General features: G+C 45.9%; 1 protein-coding gene across 2 annotated transcripts in view; it reads left to right on the forward strand.

Annotated features, from left to right (window-relative positions):
- The window catches only part of IGF2BP2 (insulin like growth factor 2 mRNA binding protein 2), a 162,050-nt gene extending 135,726 nt beyond the window's left edge, over window positions 1–26,324 (forward strand). For both annotated transcript variants that reach the window (XM_052636459.1, XM_052636460.1), the window contains 8 exons: window positions 196–331; window positions 2,691–2,819; window positions 13,376–13,444; window positions 14,304–14,420; window positions 18,439–18,513; window positions 24,218–24,349; window positions 24,688–24,801; window positions 26,068–26,324. In XM_052636459.1, coding sequence (XP_052492419.1) covers window positions 196–331; window positions 2,691–2,819; window positions 13,376–13,444; window positions 14,304–14,420; window positions 18,439–18,513; window positions 24,218–24,349; window positions 24,688–24,801; window positions 26,068–26,160 — 865 coding nt within the window. In that variant the 3' untranslated portion in view covers window positions 26,161–26,324. The remainder of the gene's footprint in view (window positions 1–195; window positions 332–2,690; window positions 2,820–13,375; window positions 13,445–14,303; window positions 14,421–18,438; window positions 18,514–24,217; window positions 24,350–24,687; window positions 24,802–26,067) is intronic.
- The last annotated feature ends 365 nt before the right edge of the window (window positions 26,325–26,689 follow it).

Raw genomic sequence — 26,689 nt, forward strand, 5'->3', positions numbered from 1 at the left:
CCAGTCAGACCTTCTCTGCTGATACCATCTAAGTCACTGCAAAGTTTTGAGATAAGATGGCAGATGTTCTGTGCCACAGTGTGAGGTGAGGGTATCCGTCCCTGCCTCTTCCACCAAGACTTGAGTGTGACCCTTCTGGGATTTTATTTTTCCTTTTGAAAAAAGGGAATTTTTCTCTTTTTTCCTGGTGGCCAGCTTGCAGGATTTGAGCATATACAACCCTGAAAGAACCATCACTGTGAAGGGCACAGTTGAGGCCTGTGCCAACGCCGAAATAGAGATTATGAAGAAGCTGCGTGAGGCCTTTGAAAATGACATGCTGGCTGTTAATGTAAGTGCTGACTGCTTTCTTCTCCACTGGGTTTCGCGTGTGTTGTCAGGCAGGACCCACGCCTCTCTAAGAATAATTGTCATTCGGAAAGTGAAGAAGCACTGTAGGAGTACAGAGTTACGCCTTTCTTCTTGGGGGCAAGGGCATTGGAATAATCAGGAGGCAAACTAGTAAAATATGCTAAGTACACTCGACAGAATCGTGTGAAGCCGTTAAAATCACAGCTTGGAAGACTTTTAAATCAGAAATTGCTTATGCCATATTGTTAACTAAGAAAATATATTAATATAAAAGTATATATACCTAGAGTTTTAAGTATATAAAATAATATGAGTCAAAATGACTAGAAGGCTGCATATAAAAATCACGACAGCTGTTATGTTAGAAAAGTGAGATTTTTTCCCCCCCTACTTTGACATTTAAAAAAAAACTTCTGATTTTCATCTCACTGATCTGTCCTTTCAGATTGTCCAATAAATGTTGTCATCCACCTCGACTCTAATAATTCTAGCAGACTGATTTGGGTTTGTCCTTCCTGTTATTACTACCTGGTTTCAACTTTATAGTGGGGAGACACCATCCTGAAATTCATTCAGAAATCTTAAAAATATTTGTCCTTTTAATCAAAAGCACAAACTCAGCTCAGAGGAGTGAATTTTTTCATTTTTTTATGATAATGATCTTTTTAGCATATACAAAACAGGAACGGATACTATGATAAGCTCTCATATGCCCATAATCTGGCTTCAGCAGTTTTCCATTCATGGCCTGTTTTGCTTCATTTGAACGTTCATCCACGTCCCCACTCCCAATGGATGACTTGGAAGAAAATCCCAGACTGTAACATTTCACAGAGGACTAAATGTTGAGAAAGGACTAGGTGGTTGAAACGCAGCCCCAGCTCCCTCACTGCAGCACTTGCCATAGGACCTCCTTCCTCAGGTCAGTACTACCTTCCCGCCTCACCCCAAGTCCCACCTTAGCGGCCCACATGATAATTGCGGGACACGGTGAGCGTGGAGAGGAGACGACTGCAGTGTGACCTTCCCTCCCCCCATTTGTGTGTATTTGTCTGTCAAAGTATCATCCACTAATCTCGTTTTCTTCTTTGGGGATCTTGATATCTTATGATAAGCTCTTTCTGTGAACACCCGGAAATGCTGCAAAGGCTCTGGGTGTTCCAGACATCTTCCCCTGAGCATGTGCCTCACTTAGGTTCATTCATGTCTGTGCTGAAGTCATGCATTGATAGGTGAATGACAAAATCACTAGATCTCACACATGAATGGGATAAAGGCTAAGATCCTAACGCTCCCGTTCCAGACGCTCAAAAAGAAGGCAAGTTACTGGGTGACCCTAGAGCCACAGATGAGCAAAGAGAAAATGTTAGAGATTTGCTCGGTGGTCGGGGAGGCAGTGGTAGGACGGGTTGGTTACAGAACAGGGTGGGAGATACATTATCCCTCTGCCTCTGAAGGGCAGCTTGTGTGAGCATCCCCATGTTTAAATGTGAAATAAGCAAGCAAGATGATCACGAAACTGGCAGCTGAATGGTAAACAAGCCAAAATTGTGGACCATTCCAAACATGGCTAAGAGTTTACACGTGTGGTATCTTAATGAGGGGTCTGATCTTTCCCTGGATAAAGTCAGGAAAAACTATTCAGCCAACATGTTTTAATCATATTCATTCAGCAAATATTTATTGAGTACTTACTATGTACCAGGCACTGAGCTCACAGCACTAAACAAGACAGTTTCTGTCCATGAGGAAATTGTTGTCTGAAAGGCGGAGAGGCAACTACACAGGCCATTCAAATACTATGTGATGCCTGCTGTTTTAGGGGAACATGAGTGTGTTAGGAGAGCGCAGAAAGGGCACCTGAGCTGAGGCCTTTGGGATGAAAGAAGGTTCCTTGAGGAGCGGACACCTAAGCTCAGGTGAAACCTGCATGATGAGTAGGATGTAGCCAGGCGAGGACAGAGACAAGCAACAGTTCTTGCAGAGCAGACAATGTGTGTGGGGGATCCAGAGGGGGGAGAGGAGCAGGACTGGGCAGGGTGGGAGTGAAGGTTGGCAAGAGAGGCTGGCAAGGTGGCCGGGGTCCCCAGAAAGAGCCTCATTGCTGGCTTAAGACGTGTAGACACTCGAAGCAGCAGAGAAGCTTTGAAGGGAGTGCCACCATCCGGTTGAGGCTTGGAGAGCCCGCCCCGGCAGCAGGGTGAGGAAGAGGTCCCCGGGGCCTGGGTGAGCTGAGTGGGAGACGCTGATGCCATCCAGACAAGAGATGGAGGTTGACCCAGGCAAGCTGGGCCTCTCTGGTCTCCTCCCCTCAACTTTTTCTCCATTTTTATTCCCAGCAACAAGCCAATCTGATCCCGGGGTTGAACCTGAGCGCACTTGGCATCTTTTCAACAGGACTTTCCGTGCTGCCTCCACCAGCAGGGCCCCGAGGAGCTCCCCCCGCTCCCCCCTACCACCCTTTCGCTGTAAGTAGCTCAGCTTTCAGGGGTTCGCTCATACTCCTCTAGGCAGCGGCATTTCTCTGCTGTGTTGAATCAGAGCCAAAGCTTTCATCTGGAGGCCGTGCTCATAAGGGCTGAATTCAACAGTTCTTAGGACTTCTTCCTAATGGACAGATTAAAACCATCCTTTAAATATGTGCTCTTAAACATAGTATATATCATATCTGGGAAAGAACGAGACTGCTAGCAAATTCATTAGCTAGAAGCCTGTTCAATGTAAAAAAGGATTTGTTAGCGCAAATAAGAGCCTTCATGAGTGTTGTTCACTTACTAATTAAATATATTTTTCGTACCTAGATGACTCATGTATAAAATTCTAACCTGGGTCTACAATTCAAGTGCATTATATTTTATTAATAGTTTTTTAAAAGAAAATAGCACACACAGTGTTTATTCCTAGACACTTAGCACAATGCCTGGCATTTAGTAGATTCTCAGTAAGTATTTATTGTTTGAATCATAATTAATAGCAGAAGAAGAAATGTGAATGTTATGTGTTTTCTACTTGTCCCCATCCACAAGCATCATTCTAGATCAACATGTTACCAAATTAGGGCTCAGGATACTTGACAGCTTTTTTTTTTTTTTTAATTCATTCCTAATTCTCCACACATACTACTTATTTTTTAAGAAGACTAATTTTCTCCCAATGTTCATACTGTTTAAATGGCAAGAATCAGGTTGGAGAACATTAGCTTAACCACCTCTTTCTTTCGAGAGGTGGTCTCTGGTATTGTAGGCTTTCCAGTGTCAGAATTCTGAGTAACTCTTTGGGTTAGCTGTAGAGACAGGGTGAACTCAGTGTGCTGTTTTGCCAACAAAATAGGGAAATGAACTGGCACCCACATCTTTAGTCACAAGAACATGCACGTTCTGTCACCATGTTTATATACAGCTTTTCTAAGTCATTTTTAAATCTCTCCATACCATTTCTTTAGAATTATATACATTTTCCCTTAAAGGATAGCGCCCAATATTGAGCCGTGTGTGTCTCTGTCTGTCTTAGCTTTAGAGGGAGCTGGGAATATGGCAGGAGGGAACTGGCATCTGTCACAGTCATATAGGTACTCTAAGGGGGGAGAATAGCTTTGAGAAGTGTGTGTCCCCATCTTTGCTGAGATGTGAGAACGACTGAGCCCAGGACAGTGAACTGGCCTTAGACACATGGCATTTCTTGAAAGAGAGATTATAGGTGCCGTTCCACCAGTGATAACTTTGAAAGTCATGCTACTCTGTCAACCTAAGTAACATAAATGGTGGGAGAAAAAAAGATGTAATACAGTAGAAAATTCTTCTAAAATTGATCATCGAAAAGAGAACTCAGCAAATGACAGTCTGAGGCCAGATCCAGCCCACCACTTATTTTTGTGTATATATACAACTAGGAATGTTTATTAAACGCATTGTCTGTCTGCTTTTCTGCTGTGATGGCAGAGTTGAGTAGATGCAGTAGAGACCCTGAGATATGCAAAGCCTAAAATATTTATTTGGCTCTGTACAGAAAAATTCAGAGATCCTTGAACTGAAAAACAAGAAGAGAACTTTTCATATGATAGCAGAATATTTTCTAAACTTGAAAATAGGTTTTGCCAGTTGGAAAGCTTCCTTTACATCTGATATTTTTTTTACTATGTAGAATAATGATTTTTACGAAAATAGTTTCTGTTCTCTATAAAACAGATTTTAAATAAAATATTTTCAAGTTAAAAGCCCTATAGTTCTGATCTTGAACCCTTAGATCAAGATTAGCTTCTAATCTGAAGCACACAGTTGCCCCAACTTTGCAGCAGTACTGCTCCTGCAGACCTCTCTCTCTCTGACAGCTACAGCAGACAGGGAGGGCATAGAGGTGGGCATCGCTACCCACCGCTGCAGGGTCTAGACCCTGAATTGGAGGCTTGAGGGCTTCCCAGGTGGACCCAGACCTCCTGAGAAGGACGGGAGGGTGGAGTAGTGGAGATCCTTCAAATATTTATAAAATATTACTGCCTTCCTGTCACTTAGATATTCAAATTTCAAGGAATTAGGGTATTTCTTGGTTGCTTTTATACATCACAGACCTCTAGTGCTTTTGCTGTCAACATCCGAAGGTCAGGAGATCTGTGCACCTGTTTATAGGTGGCTCACACATGCATGAATTGGGGTACCAATGCTGGAAGCTTTTGATGTATGCATGTATATATGAAAATTACCATTTTTATCATTTTCTGGTTATAAAAGTAATACATGCATAGTATTTAAGAAGCAAATGGTACAAGAGCAAGTTTTTTCTTAATCTCGAAATAGCTAGTGTTTCTATTTATTTGTGTGTGGGTATATATACAATGTATATATACATATATATTAAGTATATAAATGATATATATTCTAAATTTTCACCCTACAATAGAAATTCTTGTATATATATCATGATTCTTTTATCCAGTTATTTTCTCAGAATAAATTCCTAGAAATAGAATTGCTGAGCCAAAGAATGTATAAGTATATAAAAATATAAATGTTGATCTTTTTCTATTTATTAGCATATAAATTTTGATACATAAACAATATACTACTGTTCCTTCTTATCTGATATGTGACACAGAGGCTTTCTTTTCCTTGTACTCTCACTACCAATGTAATTATCCCTTGCAATCTGGTACTTTCTAACAATGATTTTTTTATTTGTTTATTTTTGGCTGTGCTGTGTGGCTTCTCATTGTGGCGGCTTCTTTTGTTACAGAGCAGTCTCGGGGGCACACGGGCTCCCGTACTTGGAGCTTGTGGGCTCAGGAGGTGCAGCTTCCCGGCTCCAGAGCTCAGGCTCAGTCGTTGTGGCGCATGGGCCTAGTTGCTCGATGACATGTGGGATCTTCTGGATCAGGGATCTCACCTGTGTCTCCTGCTTTGGGAGGCAGATTCTTTACCACTGAGCCACCAAGGAAGCCCTGCAATCTGATCCTTTAAAAGATACTATTATGAGTATCTTTTACTCGTAATAAGCACTTTGGGGCTTACTGGACATTTTTCTCCCTCTCTGATTAATTGTCCTTTTGTATCCCTTGCCTATCAATCTGTGGAGAGGCAGTATAGAATCTGGAGTCAAACAACCTGTGTTTGAATCTCTGCACTATACCACTTGTTATTTTTAACAAACTTGGGCAAGAGACTTAGCCTCTTTGCATTTCCATGTCTTTCTGTTTCATACAATTGTTGTCAGGGTAATTATATAAGTAAAACTCCATACACAGTAATTGCTATATAAATCTTAGTTGCTATTGTCATTTCCCCCCATCTTTTTCCTAATGATTTGTAACAGCTAATTACATATTAAGGCTGTTATCCATTTGTCATGTTGTAAATATCTTCCACTAGCTTGTCATTTCTCTTTGCTTTATTTGTGGTGTCTTGTGCCATAGTAATTTAAAATAGGGTTTTTTTGAACAAGTGAACTACTATATGAAGTTAATAGTAAATGTTTCCCTTTAGCCTTCCTTCTCTTACCCAAATTTTACCCAACTGCCACTCCCCAGAAGTATAGTGTTATTATGTTTTAAAATGTCTTATGAGCATATATATAATCATTTTATTCAAAAACAAATGGAATCATGCCACATATAGTGAATTACTGTTGCTTTATTTCTCACTTATTAGGAGCGTCTTTCCATGTCTAGAGTTAATTCTCTTTAATGGCTTTTTAATTCCGTTGTATGAAATTACTGTAATTTTTCTACTGAGCATGCTGTTTTTTGATATTTGGGTTTTCTTTAGGCTTTCTCTGCTACCAATAGTGTCAGAATGAATGTCCTTAAACATAAGAGTGTGAGCAAATCTAGAAGTAAATTCTAAGACTGCAATTATTGCATCAAAAGGGAATGCATTTTTCTTTTTAATTTTCACGTTTTCCTTCAACAGAATTAATGCAGAAATTGTAAGAATTAAGATAGTTAGATCAGTGTTGTTTTCCTTTATGGACTTCTAGCCTTTGATGTTATGCTAAGAAAAAGCTGCCTGCTATCTAAGAGTTATCCTTCCAGGTTTTCTTACGTCATTTTTAGTTGTTGATTTGGGGGGATTGTTGCTTATAATTCATAGGCAGTTTCTCTTAACTTGTACATTGAGCTAGGGATCCAGTGTCATTTTTTTTCCAGTGCATCACTCAGTTTGAAATGTCAGCTTTGTTGTATGCCAGATTCCCACTGAGTCTCATTCCTGGCCTCTATTCTGTTCCTCGTTTTGTCTACACCGCAGTTACTGCGGTTTTATACTATCTTTGACAGTGTCAACACCAGGGTTATTTTTTTTCCTCAAAAGATTGAATTGAAAGGATAGTCAACTTATACTATACTTGGGAAAATTGAGAATATGTAGGAATTTTCTGTCCCTTGAAGATTTAATGCAATCCATCCATAAAACTTCTGGGCCTAGCACTTTTGTTTGGAGAAAGATCATTTATAATCTTTTCAGTTTCTTATATGTTTCTGACTTGGTTTTGTTGATTTATATTCTCCTGTAAAAGTATTCATCTCTCTTTTCATACTTAGTGACACAAAGTTGTACAAAGCAATCTATTGCCTTTTAAAGCTTCAAATTTGTGAATCTCTCTTCATTCCTAACATCACATACTGTGTTTTCTCTTTCCTTAATCAAATTTATTAGGGAGTTTTCTTTTAATTTTTTAGTAGTTAAGGGTTCCCTTTTTGTTACCTTACAATAGTTTCCTGTACTTTCCTCTCAAAGAATGTTATTGAAACAGTTCTGGTTTTTGTGGTCTTGCCTCATGCCTGATCAGATTTTGGAAACCAGGAATCTTGGAAAGATATACCTTCTCTAGTGGACTAAAAGTTGTGTTGATGGCTGTAAAATCAAGCTTTTAATTGATGACGTGTAGCCTCTATATAATTATTTTTTATCTCTATGACTTATTACATTTTGAGAGCAGTTTACTGTTCCCACTATGATTATGACTTTTAAAAATTCTTTATTTTTAACAGATATTTGTTTAATGTATTTTTATAATTATATTACTCTAGAAATAATCTGGAACTTTGGTCCAAATTATTAAATTTTCTTTCTTAGTACACAATCTCATAATTCAGAGTTATTTAGAATTAGCTAAATTTTACTGGTTTCTGCTCACTGCAAATGGTTTCTTGTGTTCCATATCTTCTCATTTCTTGAGTTATTTGTTTTTGTTTCTTTTTCTGGAGTACTTCCTTAAATAACTTTTTTTCAGGAATAGCACATAAATAGTATAATTTCTAAGCCTTTGTTTATCTGAAAATGCCTTTTTTTGCCCTTCACACATGAATGAAAGTTCAACTGGATGGTTAGAGATTCTATGGTCATAGTTCCTTTAGAACTCTTAAAGCAATACTTGTAGCATTTTGCTTTTCAGATAAGTTGCTACCAGTAAGAAACTTTTTTTTTCATTTGCCTGTAAGTTTTTTGCTTTTTGTAGCATTTCACCTTCACCCTGGGAAATCAGAAATGTGAGTCAGCCCTTCAGTCTGACTGTTCGGATTTTTCACTGGTTCAGGAAACCTGGGTCTGTAGTTAATTTTAGTATGCTTCTCTTCCCTCTTTTTTGCTTCTGGAGTTTACACTTTCTGGAGAGAGAGTAATCTTTTCCCTCTACTTGTCATGTCTTTCTGAGTCCCTCCTTTTGTTTTGGGTGAGTTAACCTTCTTGCGCACGGACTGCCTTTTCAGAAGGGTGCATGCTTCTATTTACATGGTTTCTATTGAGTTTTTACTCTGCTAGTTTTTAATTTCTAAGAGTGATGATCTAGTTCTCTGATTGGCTTTCCTCATAGCAGTCGTACTCACATATTAAAGCACTGCCCTCTTAAATCTCACTGAGATATCAAAGCAGACTTTTTTAAAAAGTTCTCCCTCTTTGCTGAATTAATTTACCAAGGTCATGTGCTTGCCTTGCTTAGCTTTGCTTCCCTCTTCCATGCTGCTGATTCTCTGTATATGTCCAGTGAGTTTTAATTGTTCATTCATGTACTTAAACTCAGCAGAAGGTTCTAATATGGGCAGCCTTATCATAACATACACTGTGGGTCCCACCTATGAACCAGTGAGTTTGGAATGTTCCATGTGAGGGCAGCATTGGGTTAAGATCTAGAGACACAGAGTCAGACAGAGGATCTGTGCTCCAATCCTGGCTCCACTTCTTTCTAGCTTACCAACCTCTGGTCCCCATCAGCTCCTGAGGTGGTCCTCTGAGAGCACACAGGGCTGGGAGGCAGGGGCTGGAAGGAGGAACTGGACAAGCCGGGGTAGCGTGTGTGCCTTCTGAACCCTGAACAGCTCTACCCATGACTCTGACCCCTCTGCCCAAGTCCATTCCCTTGCCCCATGTCCATGTCCCTGGTTCCAGGGAGGAGCACCTGCCATCTTTGTAACAGCACTCTGTCATCACACTAAAGCTGTTTGTATATCTGAAAATATTTTGTATGCCTGACCCTTGCCTCTTTACGACCCTTCCCACCCCTCTCTCTTCCTGCTCCATGATTTATGATTCAGAATGTCACCTAAACGCTGCATCAGATAGTCATACCCAGCAGCTTGGCACTGAGGACCCTGTCGTTCTTCTAGGAAAAGCAGGCCCAGCTTTAACTCCATTCTAAATGTTCATGAGTGTGTTTGATACATTTTTGTTGTTGGTCAGTCACTAAGTCATGTCCAGCTCTTTGCGACCCCATGAACTGCAGCACTCCAAGCTTCCCTGTCCTTCACTCTCTCTCGGAATTGGCTCAAACTCATGTCCATTGAGTCAGTGATGCCATCCAACCATCTCATCCTCTGCCACTTCCTCCTTTTGTCTTCAGTCTTTCCCAGCATCAAGGTCTTTTCTTTTCCAGTGAGTCACACCTTCACATCGGGTGGCCAGAGTTTGATATCTACCCCCCTACTACCCCAGCATAGTCAAGCGTAGAAGATGACATAGAAGATGACACTAATTTCCCTCAAGCCAAGAGTCTGAAATGAACCAGTGGATAACAGTGACGCCCCCACCCTTGTGGCCTCTCTTTTTGGGGGTCACATCTTTTAGGACCGCCTGCAGCATGACCTCTTTCCCCACCATATCTGAAATGGTAATTCTTTTGAAACATCAAACTTAAAGTAGCTTCTCCCTCATGAAATAGCTGCTGCTGCTGCTAACTCACTTCAGTCGTGTCCCACTCTGTGCGACCCCATAGATGGCAGCGCACCAGGCTCCCCCGTCCCTGGGATTCTCCAGGCAAGAACACTGGAGTGGGTTGCCATTTGCTTCTCCAGTGAATGAAAGTGAAAAGTGAAAGTGAAGCTGCTCAGTCATGTCTGACTCTTAGCGACCCCACGGACTGCAGCCTACCAGGCTCCTCCGTCCATGGGATTTTCCAGGCAAGAGTACTGGAGTAGGTTGCCATTGCCTTCTCCAATGAAATAGCTGAGGACCTTCAAACTGAGACAGTAAGCTCAACTGCCATTTTAGAGTTAGGGTTCCATACCACCTGTCCCACTCTGGGGCCCCAGCTTGTCAAATGGCTACACCCTGCTTTCCCATTAAAGAGAACATTTATTCAACAGGTTACTTTTTGATCATTAAGCCTAAGCACCTCTTCCATTTGAGCTTGTGGCCTCCCCTGTAAGCATGGGGGTAGAGGGAATGGGAAGTGTGATAAATGAGTGCTCATTCACCAATAGTGAAGGCCATACGGTGCCCAGTGATGGAGTCACTATGCCAGTGACCTCATCGAGTGCCACGTGGTATACTTCAGGGGCATCCGTTGTACATAGGGTCAAACCCAAGTGCAAACCGAGGCCCACCTCTGCGTGACCTGGCACTGCCTGCCTCTCTGTGTCTCATTCTGCCTCAGTTATTTTTGCCATGCTGGCCTCTCCTGTCCTGGCTCTGTGTCTCAGAGAACTCTGTTGAGAGTGTTTCTCACCCGGCACCTTATATGGGGCTCCACATCCTCTGTGGGCCCCCACTCGTAAGTTACCTCCTCCCAGAGTCTTCCCAGACCCTCCCGGTGAAATCACCAGCCCACTGCTTATCTCAGCAGCTACCCCTCCACGTGTCCTCCTGTTCATTTCTTTCATATACTGTCTGCCTCCCCAGTAGAACCTAAGTTCCATGGTGGCAGTGACCCTTTTCTTAGTATCTGTGTCCCCAGCACCTAGAACAGTGCTTTTGCTCAAATATCTTATGCATGAACGAATAAACAGTTGAATGAACTCCCACAATAGTATTATAAGCTGTAGATACTTTTTAAATCCATTTGTGGATGAGGTTCAGAAAAGCTGAGTAACTTATCCCCAGTTGTATACAGCTAGTGATTCAGACTCAAGTCTTCTGGGGCTTCTGACTCCAAAAACCATCCTACAGACACAAAAGCTAATGACAGAGCCTCAGCTAGAAACAAGCTCCTGATTGCTGTGTTCAGGTTTCTTTCTCCACAGTGGTTTTCCAGCTGTAACTCATGAACAAAAAGAGGACTGAGGAATCAGTTCTTTTTAGCCTTTTACAGTTCATTCCCTCCCCAACACAAGTGGTAGATCTAAATTTGATACCATATTTGTCTTGGGAGTATTTAAACCCAAAACGGAGCTACCCTTGTGGTTTATCTCTTTTGGGCTCAAATCACAATTCAAAAGAATTATTTCTGCTGAGGGCTGAACGAAAAACTTTCCAGGTAAGAGGAGGGCAGACGCATCCTTTCCCCAAAGGTTTGTCTGGGCAGAAAAGCTGCTGGAATTCTCTCCCAACCCTCCATGGCCCAGAACTGAGACCTGCGCTGTTCTTCAAGAAAGAGGCAGGACCAAGTAAGTAAGCCAAACATCTTCACTCAAGCTTCCTTTCAAAAATGGAGTTTGCCAGGAGAACACTGATCTCATAGCCCCCTCTTGTGGCCATGAGGTGTCACTGCAGCCTCTTTCTACGTTACAAAAGTAGAGGCTGGCTTCACAGCGTGGTTGCCAACAAAGGGCAACTAGCCAAAACTATGGTTTTTCCAGTAGTCATGTAGGGATGTGAGAGTTGGACTGTGAAGAAAGCTGAGTCCTGAAGAATGATGCTGTTGAACTGTGGTGTTGGAGAAGACTCTTGAGAGTCCCTTGGACTGCAAGGAGATCAAACCAGTGCATCCTAAAGGAAATCAGTCCTAAATATTCATTGGAAGGACTGATGTTGAAGCTGAAACTCCAATACTTTGGCCACCTGATGCAAAGAGCTGACTCATTGGAAGAGGCCCTGATGCTGGGAAAGATTGAAGGCAGGAGGAGAAGGGGACGACAGAGGATGAGATGGTTGGATGGCTCACCAACACAATGGACATGAGTTTGAGTGAACTCTGGGAGTTGGTGATGGACAGGGAGGCCTGGCGTACTGCAGGCCATGGGGTCACAACGAGTCCGACACGACTGAGCGACTGAACTAAACTCCCTTCCTTTGGCAGAGCTTCTGTCTCCTGCAGGTGCTATGGACACCCCAAGCACGCTTGGGGGACGCTCCCCACCGTGTTCACATCTCTTTTTCCCCTGAGGTCAGAAGTCCACTGCCCAAACTCAAAAAGAGGAATAGCTACATTTTGATTCCTAAGGCAATGTTGTGCTCTGTAACAGAGAAGCCAGTTGGATATTCAGGGGACAGAGAACACCAGGAGATCTTTTCAAGGATCCTCAGATGGAAGTTAGGTCCACTAACTCCAAGCCTCATCGTGTCTGACAACTGCCAGACAGATGGGCCCTCGGGGATTGGTCCCAGAGCTGCCCACCTCCCTTCCTGTAACAGGCAGGTCAGCATTTATTATACTTGGCCTTATGTGTAAAACACAGTGAACTAGACTCTGCTGACTCTGCTTAATGTTCTACCCATAAAATACATAAAAGCAGATGCATTCCTGTCTCGCAGGACTATTACGAGGATTGAGAGAGTTTATGAATAAAGCATCTACCACAATGCCTGGGACACAAGCCTTGAATAAAAAGCAGCTACTTTTAAAAAGAATCCTGTTTTCTTAACAGCTCTGTGTTTTTCTACCACATCTGCCTTCCTGTTCCCTGCTTCCCCTCCCCCAATATATATATATATATTCATTCATTTTCTCTCCTGTGTCAGTTTCTTTTTAATTCCTCTATTCTCCATCACTCCATTCCTTCTGAGATTCTCTGGGAGCTCAGTGATCTGACTTCCCCAGGAACACGTTTGCTTGTTTGGACTAACTCTTGGACTTGTCGTGGCACCTTCTAGTCCTTTAATCCATGGTTCATAATTCCTCAGAAAAGAGAAGCCACTGGCCCTCCCTCTCTGCCTGAGGTTAGGTTAGAAAGTGTGAGTGCAGGCTCCCTACCCTGGTGGGTTCCTGGGAAGCCCAGAGCTTGGCTCCGCCAGGGAAAGAAGCAGAGATCTGAGCTGCAGAGGGATGTGCCTTCAGGGCTGCGCAGTGATGTGCTGGGAGCCAGGGCTGCGTGTGGGTGCCCTGCCTCCCTGAGTTTGGTGAGCGGCCTCGCGGGCCCCACTGACTGAATGTTTCTCTCCTGCTGCAGACCCACTCTGGATATTTCTCCAGCCTGTGCCCCCCTCACCAGTTTGGCCCGTTCCCGCACCATCACTCTGTAAGTGCCCACAGTTTACTTCCATCTTCCACTCGTCCCTCCTGTAGCCAGTGCCACGCAGTCCTCAGCAGACTGGCCAGGGCGTGCTCAGGGTCCGCATGCTGTGCCCTGTGGCTCCAGGCTGCCCTGGGAGCGAAATCACAGAGCGCCAGCACAGGAGACGACCCGGCACTCGAGCGCACAGGAGGAAGCCCCGTCAGCATTCTGCTTGCTCTCACAGACCCCACAGGTGGCTGGAAGCTGGTGTGGGGAGGGGTGGGGAGGTGATCAGCAGTCTAAGGAGGTGATGCTGGGCCAAAGAACAGTCTCCAAAGTTCTTTAACAAAGTCTAGCAGGTGGGCTGTGTCATTCCCACAGGCCTCTATGGACAAGGACTGCAAGGGCCCCCAACGCCCTTGCCCATGTCTCTCTAGGCTGTCCCTGTGCGGCCCAGTCAGCAGGTTTAATCAGTCTCATTGTGAACCATTGCCCCTGCAACATCCGCTCCTGCCAAGGATGGGGAGGGCAGCTCTGCATTCCCACCAACAAAGTGCCTCAGCACGGTATGCTTACGAGCTGTTGATTCCTTGGAGGAAGACCCAGAAGAGATACTCACGTTTGAACTTCACAGAAAGCCTGTGAACAGACAGCTTGCTGAGACCAGTGAATTCGGAGCTGCTCGACAGAAATTTGCACTCTGGCTGTAGGGTAGTTATTAATAGTACGGCCACCGTTCAGGTTCATCCCTCCAGCTTCCCACCTGCAGTGCCCCAGGCGACAGAGAGTCCATGTCGCTCCCGGCCACTGGTCTGTAATGGCGAGCGCCTGGGGAGGCAGCCCACAGGGGAATGATGGCATCTGTCTTGTCTTGTCCTTCCAGTATCCAGAGCAGGAGATCGTCAATCTCTTCATCCCCACCCAGGCCGTGGGGGCCATCATCGGGAAGAAAGGGGCGCACATTAAACAGCTGGCCAGATTCGCCGGGGCCTCCATTAAGGTAAAGCTGCTCTTGACAGCCATCTGTGTCCCACCATCTTCCACCCCCCCACCCAGCCCACGCCCCTTATTCCTTCTGTCCATCCTGGGGAACTCTCACACCATCCGCAGAATCCTGGAGGACCTGGAAAACCTGTCTGCAGCACTGTTTCCATATGTACTCGTGTCTTCCTCGCTCACTCCTTTTTTTGTTCAACTAACAAATGAATTAGGAAAAAAAATACTAGTAACACATAAGCCAACCTAGTCTTCCTTGGGCTACCATTGTCGTCTCCTCAGGATAAAACAGAGGATTCTCCTAAGTGAAGGGACTGTGGGCCTGAGGGAAATGATAATTTATACTCAGCAGTTGTCAGTGCTTTGATGCCTTAGTTAGTCTCCACTTCAGAAACCCCTGAACTTTGAAACAAAACAGTTTGAATGAAAAGCCCTTTGAAAAGCAGTGATGAAACCATAGACAAAAGCTGGTGACAGAGCCTGAGATGCAGCCTGGACACTGAGCAGAGGGGTCACGGAGGAAGGCCCCTTGATTCACACAGCGCCCGAGCTCCGAGGTCGCTGCAGTTCCATACCCACATCCTGCCTCCAAAAGCATAACGGGAAGAGTCGTCAGAGAAACTGAAAAGGGAGGATTATTCGGCCCTGGTCCTGGTCCTGGTCCAAGCCAGGCTATCAGCGCTGACTCACGGGCAGAATGCTGAGCACGTCCCAAGCCTCATGAAACACTTTCGGAAACAGAGTTTCCGTTGTTACGTAAAATAATTCGCTGCCATGGGACAACCCGGAATTCCGAACAAGAAGTCTCATGACTTGGAGAGAAAGAATGCTTACACTTTCTCCCCAAGAAGAGCTGGAATTTCTCCCAGAGCAAGTGTGCTGGAGGAAAAAAAAAAACACTGAGTGAGTGGCACAGAACAAGGCCTCAGTGAGACCGTGACAGGATGTTACGTAGGTAAAGCACTCTCCCTCTCGGCCCTGGTGGTCTCACCCACGAAGTGCACAGACTGGAGGAGAGCCCGAGGGTGGGGGGTGACCAGTGGCGGAGCAGCTAGAGCCTTTGCACCCAGCAGGCTTGTTGCAGGTGAGACCCCGGCCCAGGTACCACAGGCTGTGCTGGGCCCACCCTCCATGTGGGACAGGTAGGGTGTGGACAGCCACTGGGCTGGCTGCATACTGAGGTGTCAGGTCTTGTGGTCTGAGATGCAGTGCAAGAGACAAACAATTTCAACTAGAAGGGACTTGAAGAGCTGTCTCATTAAATCCTATTTCCACTGAGAAAAGTGAGTTGCAAAGAGGGAGCGGGCCACAGCAAGGCTTAGATAGCAGCCCTGCTGGCTTGTAGGCTACGGGGCACCCCCGGGGCTGACTGCAGCAGTGACTCTCCACTTGCCCTTGCCCCTTAGGAACCAGGGCCCAGTGTCGCATTGATGTGTCGGCGGCCACAAAGCTAAAGCATATGAGAGCCGAGACTGGACCAGGCTCTCCCGTCTCTGATCCAGTGTCTTCTCACTATAGCACCCCGAATGCTCGCCCAGTCATTCCAGCAAGCCTCCAGGAAAGTAGAGAAGGATCGACCCCTTGGGCTTCCCCTGAGCCTCCCCATAGTCGCTCGGTATCCCAGCAGCATTGAGTGGTGGTGTGACTTCTGTGCTGGACAAAGACCACAGGGCTGGGCCAGGAACAGAATGGGCTCTGGCTCTCCAGAGCAGCAGGAGAGAGAGGAAACCAGGGAAGCCAAGCATTTGGGAGAGAGATTTCCTATTTCTTAAAGCTGATCTGGTTTTTGCTAGTTCTCTTTATCTTGACGGGTCTCTGACAGCATGTCTCTAAAGGTGATGATCTCACCTGCTCTGGAGAACCACCCCCACCCTGCCCTGCTGATCTTCAGGGGCCACGCCTAGAGGCACACTGATGGCCGCCGGGGCAGGGGCAAGCTTTACGCTAACGTGGGAGCACAGTGCTGGCAGGTGGTAGGCTGAGCTGGGACCGTGTGGTACACGAAAGAGATGCTTCCGTCACAGGCGAGAGCTGAGACCTCATCACCTGGTTAGCCTGCAGAGCCTCTGGATGGCAGGTTTAAGAATGTCACACACAATTCCCAGGCCCCACTCCAGCCCTGCTCACCCGTGATCTTGGTGGTCACCCCATCTTTCTGTGTCCCGTCTGCTTCAGTCATAGAATGGGTTCCTCATCGCAGGTCCTCTCAGGGTGTTTGCCTGCAGAGTGCCATTCCAGAAGTGCAGCCGCACACGTGTGGCTCTCTTGAGTGCCAGGCTGGGCTGGGAATGCCAGGTAGGGGACAGATGACTTTCTTTCAGAACTGGAGCAAGGCAGCTGTGAGAACTGATTGGGTCAACACGACCCGGGAATTAGCCTTTCTTAGTTTGGGTGGATAAGGGCTGGGAGCCACTGTGCCCATGCTCTCTCACTCTCATTTACCCTGGCACACAAGGAGTGGACTGAATGCCACTTACGGATCTAGGAGTAGAGACGGGTTCCCGCCAGTGATCTTTTTTTTTTTTTTTTTTTAAGATTTCTTTTTCTTTTTTTTGATGTGGACCATTTTTAAAGCCTTTATTGAATGTTACAATATTGCTTCTGCTTTATGTTTTGGTCTTTTGGCCACAAGGCATGTGGGATCAGCTCCCTGACCAGGGGTCGAACCTGCACCCCTGCATTGGAAGGTGAAATCTTAACCACTGGACTGCCCTCTCACCAGTGATCTGTGTTGCAGCCTGCTGGAGGGTCTCAGTCCCCTGGACACATCTGTGTTTTTTAGCTGAGGCTGCAGCCCTGAGGTTGGAGGCTGGCAGGCAGTCTGCCCGCAGCAGAGGGAAGATCCTCCAAGAAGCTCAGTGATCGGTGACGTGTCTCACATTCATCCTCATACCACTAAGTAGTCAGGGCCGGATCCTCCTCGAGGCCTCGGAGAAGGGGCTCCCCTTGGCTCCATCTTCACAGCAAAGCTGGAAAAGTGACACAGGACACTGAGGCCTGCAGATGCAGCCTGGCTTAGGACGTGCACTGAGAGAAAAGTAAATTAAACCCTGTGGAGGCAGAGGTCTTTTGAGGGGAGCCTGAGACTCAGACACAGTGGTTCAGAGACAGTGGCTTCAGACACCCCCCATTAGTGGTGTGTCACACATGCTGAACAGTTCAGGTCAGTCTTGGGGATGGTGTCTCTGTACGGTGCATATGACCTCATGAGGTGCATTTGTGTACTAAACTGGCTCATCCCTAAATGCCCAGTGTACTTTTAACTCAGTTTAAAGTAACTTTACAGGAGTTCCCTGGTGGTCCAGTGGTTAGGATCCTAAGCTTCTACTGCAAGGGACATGTATTCAATCCCTGATGGGGAACAGATCTGAAAGCTGTGCAGTATGACCTAAATAAATAAAAGTAACTTTAATTTTGCCCGAGTGGGGAATATATAAGGAGGTTATAACAAAAAAATGTATACTTGGTCCACCTTGAGTTGTGTTAATGTCAGATTGAGACTGAGAGCTAGCTCCGGCTTGCCAGGTTCAACCATGTTCCACCTGTGGGGAGGGGATGTGTGCAGAGCACCCTGGAACCAGGGCGTCCTCATGCTTGCTCAGGCGCCACCACAGTCCTAGTCACGCCTGCTCTAGTTCAGTTATCACCGGCAGCCAAGACAGAACCAAGATGCCCTTTCCTGCAGACTGGCTCTGACTGAACTCCTCTGTTGACCATCCCTTCCTCGCCTCTGGGCCCTGGGTGGGCTAGAGGGCTCCTTGGTGTAGAGATTGGTCACTGCTGGTGTTGGGGGCAGGGGCAGGCAGTAACTAGGAACCTGCTTCCCACCTGAATTTGATACTGGGCACCACTGTCATTTCTCCTGAGACCCAGGGTGGAAGCAGCAGGGTCAGAGTCCCGGATGCAAAGGCACGAGCCCCGTAATCTCTTGGTGGTAGGGGTGCCGCCCACCTACATGAGGAGAAGGGGCTCAGGGAACGGCACCAAGCAGCAGCATTTCCCTCTTGCTTTGTGAACTGCAGATCGCCCCAGCAGAAGGCCCAGACGTCAGTGAAAGGATGGTCATCATCACCGGCCCACCTGAAGCTCAGTTCAAGGTCAGTGCCAAGAACCCCCTCAGTCCTGAGCACAGGGCTGCCTGTTAGGGGCGCTGAGGACCTTTAGCAAGTGCAGCTGCCCCAGGGGCAGCTTCAGGCTCTTCTTTGGAGGCTCCATCCTATCTCCATTTCCCTTCCTACAAGTCTCCGACCCACCCTATCTTCCCCACCTCCAGGCTGTGCCCTTACCTGGAGCCCTCCTCCCCTTCTCTCCTGTGAAAAGTGGACTGTCAGTGCCCAGTTCAGATGGCACCCCCACGGGCACATCTCTGATCCCTTGGCCGTGGTTTTGAAGATGGAGCATAAACACAGGGTGTGAGGGGAAACACACAGTTTGTTGGAAGTGTTTGGAGGGGTGCATTCCTTCATTTTATACTGGAGTACAGTTTTTTCCAGTGTTGTGTTGGTTTCAGGTGTTAAGTTATACACATACATATATCCATTCTTTCTCAGGTGGTTTTCCCATGTAGGTTATTACATAATGTTGAGTAGAGTTCCTTGTGCTATACAGTAGGTCTTTGTTGACATATGATAATCCCAAACTCCTAATTTATCTCCCCACCCCTAATTGCCCCCTTGGTAACCACGTTTGTTTTTTGTCTGTGAGCCTGTTTCCTTGTTTTGTAAATAAGTTTACTTGTATCACTTTTTTAGATTCCACATGTAAGTGATATCATATATTTGTCTCTGATTTACTTCACTTACTATGATAATCTCTAGGTCCATCCAGGTTACTGCCAGTGGTATTTATTCTTTTTTAAATGAGCTGAGTAACATCCCACTGTGTGTGTGTGTATGTGTATCACTTTTGGTTGGAGCATTTAATCCTTTTACATTTAAGGTAATTATCAATATGTATGTTCTTATTGCCATTTTGTTCATTGCTTCGGGTTTGTTGCTGTAAGTCTTTTTTCTTCCCTTCCTCTTGTTCTCTCACAAGTGATGACTATCTTTCATGCTGCGTTTTGACTGCTTTTTCTTTTTTGTCTATCATAGATGTTTTGGTTTGCAGTTACCAGGAGGTTTTGGCATAGTGGTCTTTATATATTCAGCACTGTTTAATAAAGATGCTGATCTAATTTCAAATGCCTTTCCAATATCCTGCATTTGTACTCTCCTCATGATTACTGCTTTTGACGTCCTATTTATGTATGAATGATTTCCCACCTTTACTGTATGTTTGTCTTTACTGGTGAACTTGCCCATTCATAATTTTATAATTTTCTTGTTTCTAGTTGTGAGCTTTTCCACCTAGAGAAGTTCCTTTAGCATTTGTTATAAAGTAGTGAATTCTCTTAGCTTTTGCTTATCTGTAAAGCTTTTGACTTATTCATTGATTCTGAATGAGAGCCTTGTTGGCTATCCTTTGTTGTAGGTTTTTCCCTTTCATCACTTTATTTTCTCAGGCCATTTCTCTCTGTCATCTTCTTCGAGAACCCTTATAGAGTGAATGCTGGCACACTTAATGTTGCCTCACAGGTCTCTTAGCCGTGCTCATTTCTCTTCATTCTTTATTCTGTTCCACAGTGTGATTTTCACCAGTCTCCCAACTCACTTATTCATTCTTCAGCATCAGTCCTTCCAGTGAATATTCAGGACTAATTTCCTTTAGGATGGACTGGTTGGATCTCCTTGCAGTCCAAGGGACTCTCAAGAGTCTTCTCCAACACCATAGTTCAAAAGCATCAATTCTTTGGTGCTCAGCTTTCTTTTTATGGTCCAACTCTCACATCCATAAATGACTACTGGAAAAACCAAAGCTTTGACTAGATGGACCTTTGTTGGCAAAGTAATGTCTCTGCTTTTTAATATGCTATCTAGGTTGGTCATAACTTTTCTTCTAAGGAGAAAGGGTCTTTTAATTTCATGGAAATAAAGTCTGCCACTGTTTCCATTGTTTTCCCGTCTGTTTGCCATGAAGTAATGGGACTGGATGCCATGATCTTAGTTTTCTAAATGTTGAATTTTAAGCCAGCTTTTTCACTCTCCTCTTTCACTTTCATCAAGAGGCTCTTTAGTTCTTCTTCACTTTCTGCCATAAGGGTGGTGTCATCTGCATATCTGAGGTTACTGATATTTCTCCTGGCAATTTTGATTCCAGCTTGTGCTTCATCCAGCCCAGTATTTCTCATGATGTACTCTGCATATAAGGTAAATAAGCAGGGTGACAATATACAGCCTTGACGTACGCCTTTCCTGATTTGGTACCAGTCTGTTGTTCCATGTCCAGTTCTAACTATTGCTTCCTGACCTGCATACAGATTTCTCAGGAGGCAGGTCAAGTGGTCTGGTATTCCCATCTCTTTCAGAATTTTCCACAGTTTGTTGTGATCCACACAGTCAAAGGCTTTGGCATAGTCAATAAAGCAGAAGTAGATGTTTTTCTGGAACTCTCTTGGTTTTTTAATGATCCAACGGATGTTGACAATTTGATCTCTGGTTCCTCTGCCTTTTCTAAATCCAGCTTGAACATCTGGAAGTTCACATACTGTTGAAGCCTGGCTTGGAGAATTTTGAGCATTACTTTGCTAGCATGTGAGATGAGTGCAATTGTGCCGTAGTTTGAGCATTCTTGGCATCGCCTTTTTAGGGGTTGGAATGAAAACTGACCTTTTCCAGTCCTGTAGCCACTGTTGAATTTTCCAAATTTGCTGGCTTATTGAGTGCAGCACTTTCACAGCATGATCTTTTAGGGTTTGAAATAGCTCCACTGGAATTCCATCACCTCCACTAGCTTTGTTTGTAGTGATGCTTTCTAAGGCCCACTTGACTTCACATTCCAGGATGTCTGGCTCTAGATGAGTGATCACACCATTGTGATTATCTGGGTCGTGAAGAACTTTTTTGTACAGTTCTTCTGTGTATTCCTGCCACCTCTTCTTAATATCTTCTGCTTCTATTAGGTCCATACCATTTCTGTCCTTTATTGTGCCCACCCTTGGTATCTCTAATTTTCTTGAAGAGATCTTTAGTCTTTCCCATTCTATTGTTTTCCTCTGTTTCTTTGCATTGATTGCTGAGGAAGGCTTTCTTATCTCTCCTTGCTGTTCTTTGGAACTCTGCATTCAAATGGGTGTATCTTTCCTTTTCTCCTTTGCCTTTCAGTTCTCTTCTTTTCACAGCTATTTGTAAGTCCTCCTTAAACAACCATTTTGCCTTTTTGCACTTCTTTTTCTCAGGGATGGTCTTGATCCCTGCCTCCTGTACAATGTTACGAACCTCCATCCATAGTTCTTCAGGCACTCTGTCTATCAGATCTAATCCCTTGAATCTATTTCTCACTTCCACTGTACAGTCACAAGGGATCTGATTTAGGTCATACCTTAATGGTCTGGTGGTTTTCCCTACTTTCTTCAATTTAAGTCTGAATTTGGCAATAAGGAGTTCAGGGTCTGAGCCACAGTCAGTTTGTTTTTGCTGACTGTATACAGTTTCTCCATCTTTGGATACAAAGAATACAACCAATCTGATTTCGCTGTTGACCATCTGGTGATGTCCATGTGTAGAGTCTTCTCTACCTTCAGGTAGATTGCCTGTCTTGATTTCATTTAGTTGTTCTTCTGGGGTTTTATCTTGTTCCTTCGTCTGGAACATACTTCTCTGCTGTCTCAGTTTGTGTTTGTGATCTCCCTTCTGTTGGCTGCTGGATTGTAGTTCTTCTTGCTTCTCATGTCTGCCTCCTGGTGGGTGAGGTTGGTTCAGGGGTTTGTACAGGCTTCCCCGGTGGTAGCGACTGGTGCCTGCCAGCTGGTAGATGGGGCTGGCTCTTGTCCCTCTTGTGCAGCAGGGCCATGTCAAAGGGCATGTCTTGAGGTGCCTGTGGACTCAGGACAGCTTTAGGCATTGTGTGTGTCAGTTGATTGCTGGGGCTGTGTTCCCAGCCTGTTGGTTGGCCTGAAGCACTGGAGCTTGCAGGCTGTTGCGTTGGGGCCAGGTCTCAGTACCAGATGGTGACCTCTAGGAGAGCTCAAATTGAGGAATATTCCCTGGGGCCTCCACTACCAGTGCCCTTGCCCCCACAGTGGGCCACAGCCAATCCCCGCCTCTCCAGGAGACTCCAAAACCTACAGGTAGGTCTAACTCGGGCTCCTATGGAGTCACTGCTTTGCCTTGGGTCCCAGGGCACATGAACCCTTGTGTGCACCCTCCAAGAGTGGAGTCCCTGCTTCCCTCAGTCCTGCAGAGCTCTTGCACTCAAGTGCCTCTGGCCCTTCAAAGCCAAATGCTCTAGAGACACCTCCTCGGGACGCCAGACGCCCATCTGGGGAGCCTGGCATGGGGCTCAGAACTCTCACTCCTCTGGGAGAACCTCTGCAGTATTAGTTTCCAGTTTGTGGGTGGCCTGATGGGTATGGGATTTGATTGTTTTGTGACAGCACCCTTCCCGCCATCTGGTTGTGGCTTCTTTGTTTTCGGATGCAGATTATCTTTTTGGAAAGGTTCCAGTCTTTTTGTTGATGGTTGTTCAGCAGTTGGTTGTGATTTTGGTGTTTTCGTGAGAGGAGGTGAGCTCAAGTCCTTCTGTTACTATTCTGCCAGCTGTCTCCCTTCTCCTGCAGTATTGTTTTTACCTTTTCACCCCTAGAAAAATTATAAATTGAGTTTTCTAAAAGAAACATATTTATAAAAATATAATTTGTAGTAAAAATACTTAAAATGTGTCTGAGAAAAAAATTAACACATGTATAAATGTTCAAGGACAATAATCCTTCAACTCATGATGAATAAACAAAATGTGGCATAACGACGTAATAGGATATCAGTCAGCCATGAAAAGAGTGAAATTCTGATGCACACTACATCATAAGTGAGCCCAGAAAACATTCCACCCAGTGAGAGAAGGAAGACACAGCAGGCCACACATGGTATATTCCATTTATGTGAAACATCAGAAAAGGCAAATCCGTACAAACTAGTCTAATGGTTGCCAGGGACTAGAGAGGGGGAGCTGGGACTGTCTGCCAATAGGTATGGGTTTCATCTGGGGGAATGGGATAGAAACATTCTGAATAGTGGTGGTGGCGGCACAACGTAATGAATGTCCTAAAAACTGCTGGAGTGTACACTTGAAAGTGCAGAGTTTTAGATTATGTAAGTTATATCTCAGTTTGGTTTTTTTTAATCCTTTTAGGGGTTTCCCTGGCAGTCCAATGGTTAAGACTCTGTTTCCACTGCAAAGGGCACAGGTTTGACCCCTGGTCAGGAAACTAAAATCTCTTATGCCGAGCAGTGCAGCCATTAAATAAATAAATACTTTTTAAGTTCCTCAAATTTTAAAAAGAACAATAAGCTCTTGGCTACACTACCTCTGGAGTTAGATATCAAAAAGCAAATCCTGTCACCACCACCCTTGCCTCCATCCTTTAATAACAGACTTATGAACATACTGTTGGTGGGAGGAAGTTAAGAATTCCCTGAACAAATTCATTCAAGCAAATATTTATAGGTGCTCAGGATACACAGACTACAGGTAGTTCCACCCTGTCCCTACAAACAGAAAGCTCCCTGTGCGATCGTGTGCAAACCCAAAGACACAGGAGTGTCTATGCATGTCACTTGTTGGGTGTGGAAGGCGTGTGCCCACCAGGTCTGAGCCAGCTGAGCGGGCCCTGGTGAGCATGGGGCCGGGGTTGTGCCATGCCTTGGACTCACCAGTTCCCACAGCAGTGCGGCTAAAGCAGGTTGACATGTCTTGCTCTCTCAGGCCCAGGGGCGGATCTTTGGGAAACTGAAAGAAGAAAACTTCTTTAACCCCAAAGAGGAGGTGAAGCTGGAAGCCCACATCCGAGTGCCCTCCTCTACAGCCGGCCGTGTGATCGGCAAGGGCGGCAAAACCGTGAGTGTGCTCTGAGCTGCCTTCGTCTCCTGGCCTGACTTCCCTCAGACCCCCACCCGACTCTCCTAGGACAAAAATGGAATCTGCATCATCCGGAGCTGAGGGCCTCAGATTCAGTGCTGAGCCAGACCCCGAAAAACCAGGGTCCTGAGTCCAGACACGCTGCATCTAGGCTACATGCTGGGAAGTGAAGACAGAGAGCCACCTCCTGCCCCTGTAAACCCACACACACAGCAGCGGGAAAGAATAGGGAGCAGAGTTCCACCCAGCTCCTCGGACATGCCTTGGAGATATTGCAGTGAAGCGAGTCACACGTTTTCTGGTTTCTTCCTCCACAGGTGAATGAACTGCAGAACTTAACCAGTGCAGAAGTCATCGTGCCTCGTGACCAAACACCAGATGAAAATGAGGAAGTGATTGTCAGAATTATCGGGCATTTCTTTGCCAGTCAGGTACCTGTGCTGTGAGCGTCCAGTCTCTCCTGCTAATCTCTTGTCAAGTCTCTAAGCTCTTGGTGACCTGTCAGGTGGCCCCAAGCCCTGCGCACACCCATGCCCTGACCCCATGCCCAGATGGGACAGGGCAGGCGCGACCATTCCTCAGCTTACTGCTGCTCTCCTAGCTCTGCTAGAGGAGGCTGAGGAAGGGCGTAGAGCTTTGGAATCAGGCGAGTACAGTTCAGCCTCTCAAATGCTGGCCTGCGAGCTCTTGCATTCCCTCATCCTCCTGACCAGGCTTCAGTCACAGCCTTACCCTGCTGGGAGTCACTTACCAGGAAGGGTCACCCTTGGACCCTGAGGACCAGCCTGGGTGCCACAATGACACTATTACAGGTTAAACGCTCATCCCAGGAGACCCATGTTTCTCTTTCCTCTCCTCTGCTGCACGACACCCCTCATTAGGACTCAGAGCTCCACACAGCTGCTGCTCGTCCAGGCAGAAGGGCCAGCCCCTCAGCATCATGGGACCTGGTTCTTTCTAATGCTTCGTTATGGATGGGGTAGGGGTGGGATAAAGCAGTCCAGTCCCCATCCTGAAGGAGTAGAGGCGGTCTCCACTGACACGGCAGGTGTGTCTGGGTGTTAGCACACGTTCCCAATGCCTTGCTTTGCCAGGCCCTGTGATGCTGCTGCAGCCCCATGACCCACAGGCACCCTGAGACTCCTACAGTCAGAGCCCGGCCATGCCACCCCTGTGGCTCTCCCCTCCCAGCCCTGGGCACAGGTCTCAATGGCAGGGCTCTCCCTGCAAAAGGAGCACCAGGGTGGGTGAGGGGGCAGGTGTGGGTTCACGTGTTTTCTCCACTTGTTCAAGGTGGAGTTAAGTGTCTGGGCCAGTTTCTCACTTTCTCCCCATGCCATTGACTGTCATATCCCTGCTATACACCACACTCTAGGAAGGCAGGGGGGTAGGGGGCAGCACTGCACACTGGCGTGAGTGTAGCTGGGGGAGACGATGCTGTCTGACCTCTGCAGGGTCCTGAGTCACTGATGCCCTGGTTGTGGTTCCTGGGATCCCACTTTCTTACCTTCCACCTAGCAGCCTTGGGGTGGGGGTGGGGAACTCTGCCACTTTACTGCAGTTGAGTCCAGATGACACTTCTCTGAGGTTACCACCTCCTCCCCCCAAGTCCAAAGCCTACTCCCCAACTCCCCTCTGCCTGTCCTCAGAACTGGGTTCCTTTTCTCCCCCCATCCCCCTCCTCTCCCTTGCTGCAGACTGCACAGCGCAAGATCAGGGAAATTGTACAGCAGGTGAAGCAGCAGGAGCAGAAATATCCTCAGGGAGTCGCCTCACAGCGCAGCAAGTGAGGCTCCCACAGGCACCAGCAAACAACGGATGAATGTAGCCCTTCCAACACCTGACAGAATGAGACCAAACACAGCCAGCCAGATCGGGAGCAAACCAAAGACCATCCTGAGGAATGAGAAGTCTGCGGAGGCGCCAGGAGCTCTGCAGAGGCCCTGAGGATCCGGGGAGCAGGAAGGGAGGCGGGAGGGCAGCTGTGTCGAGGCCCAGCCTCCCGCCTTCCCCCGGGGCCTCTGCAGGCTTCCCAGCCATCCACTTCACCATCCACTCGGATCTCTCAACTCCCACCACGCTATCCCTTTTAGTTGAACTAACATAGGTGAACGCGTTCAAATCAAAGCAAAATTCACACCCTTTTCTTTTTGTGGAAAATTGTCTCTGTACATGTATGTACATATTAGAAGGGAAAGATGTTAAGATATGTGGCCTGTGGGTTACACAGGGTGCCTGCGGCGTTAATATATTTTAGAAATAATATATCAAATAACTCAACTAACTCCAATTTTTTTTTAATCAATTATTAATTCTTTT

This window comes from Budorcas taxicolor, chromosome 1 (genome assembly GCF_023091745.1).
Source record: "Budorcas taxicolor isolate Tak-1 chromosome 1, Takin1.1, whole genome shotgun sequence".
NCBI lineage: Eukaryota > Metazoa > Chordata > Mammalia > Artiodactyla > Bovidae > Budorcas > Budorcas taxicolor.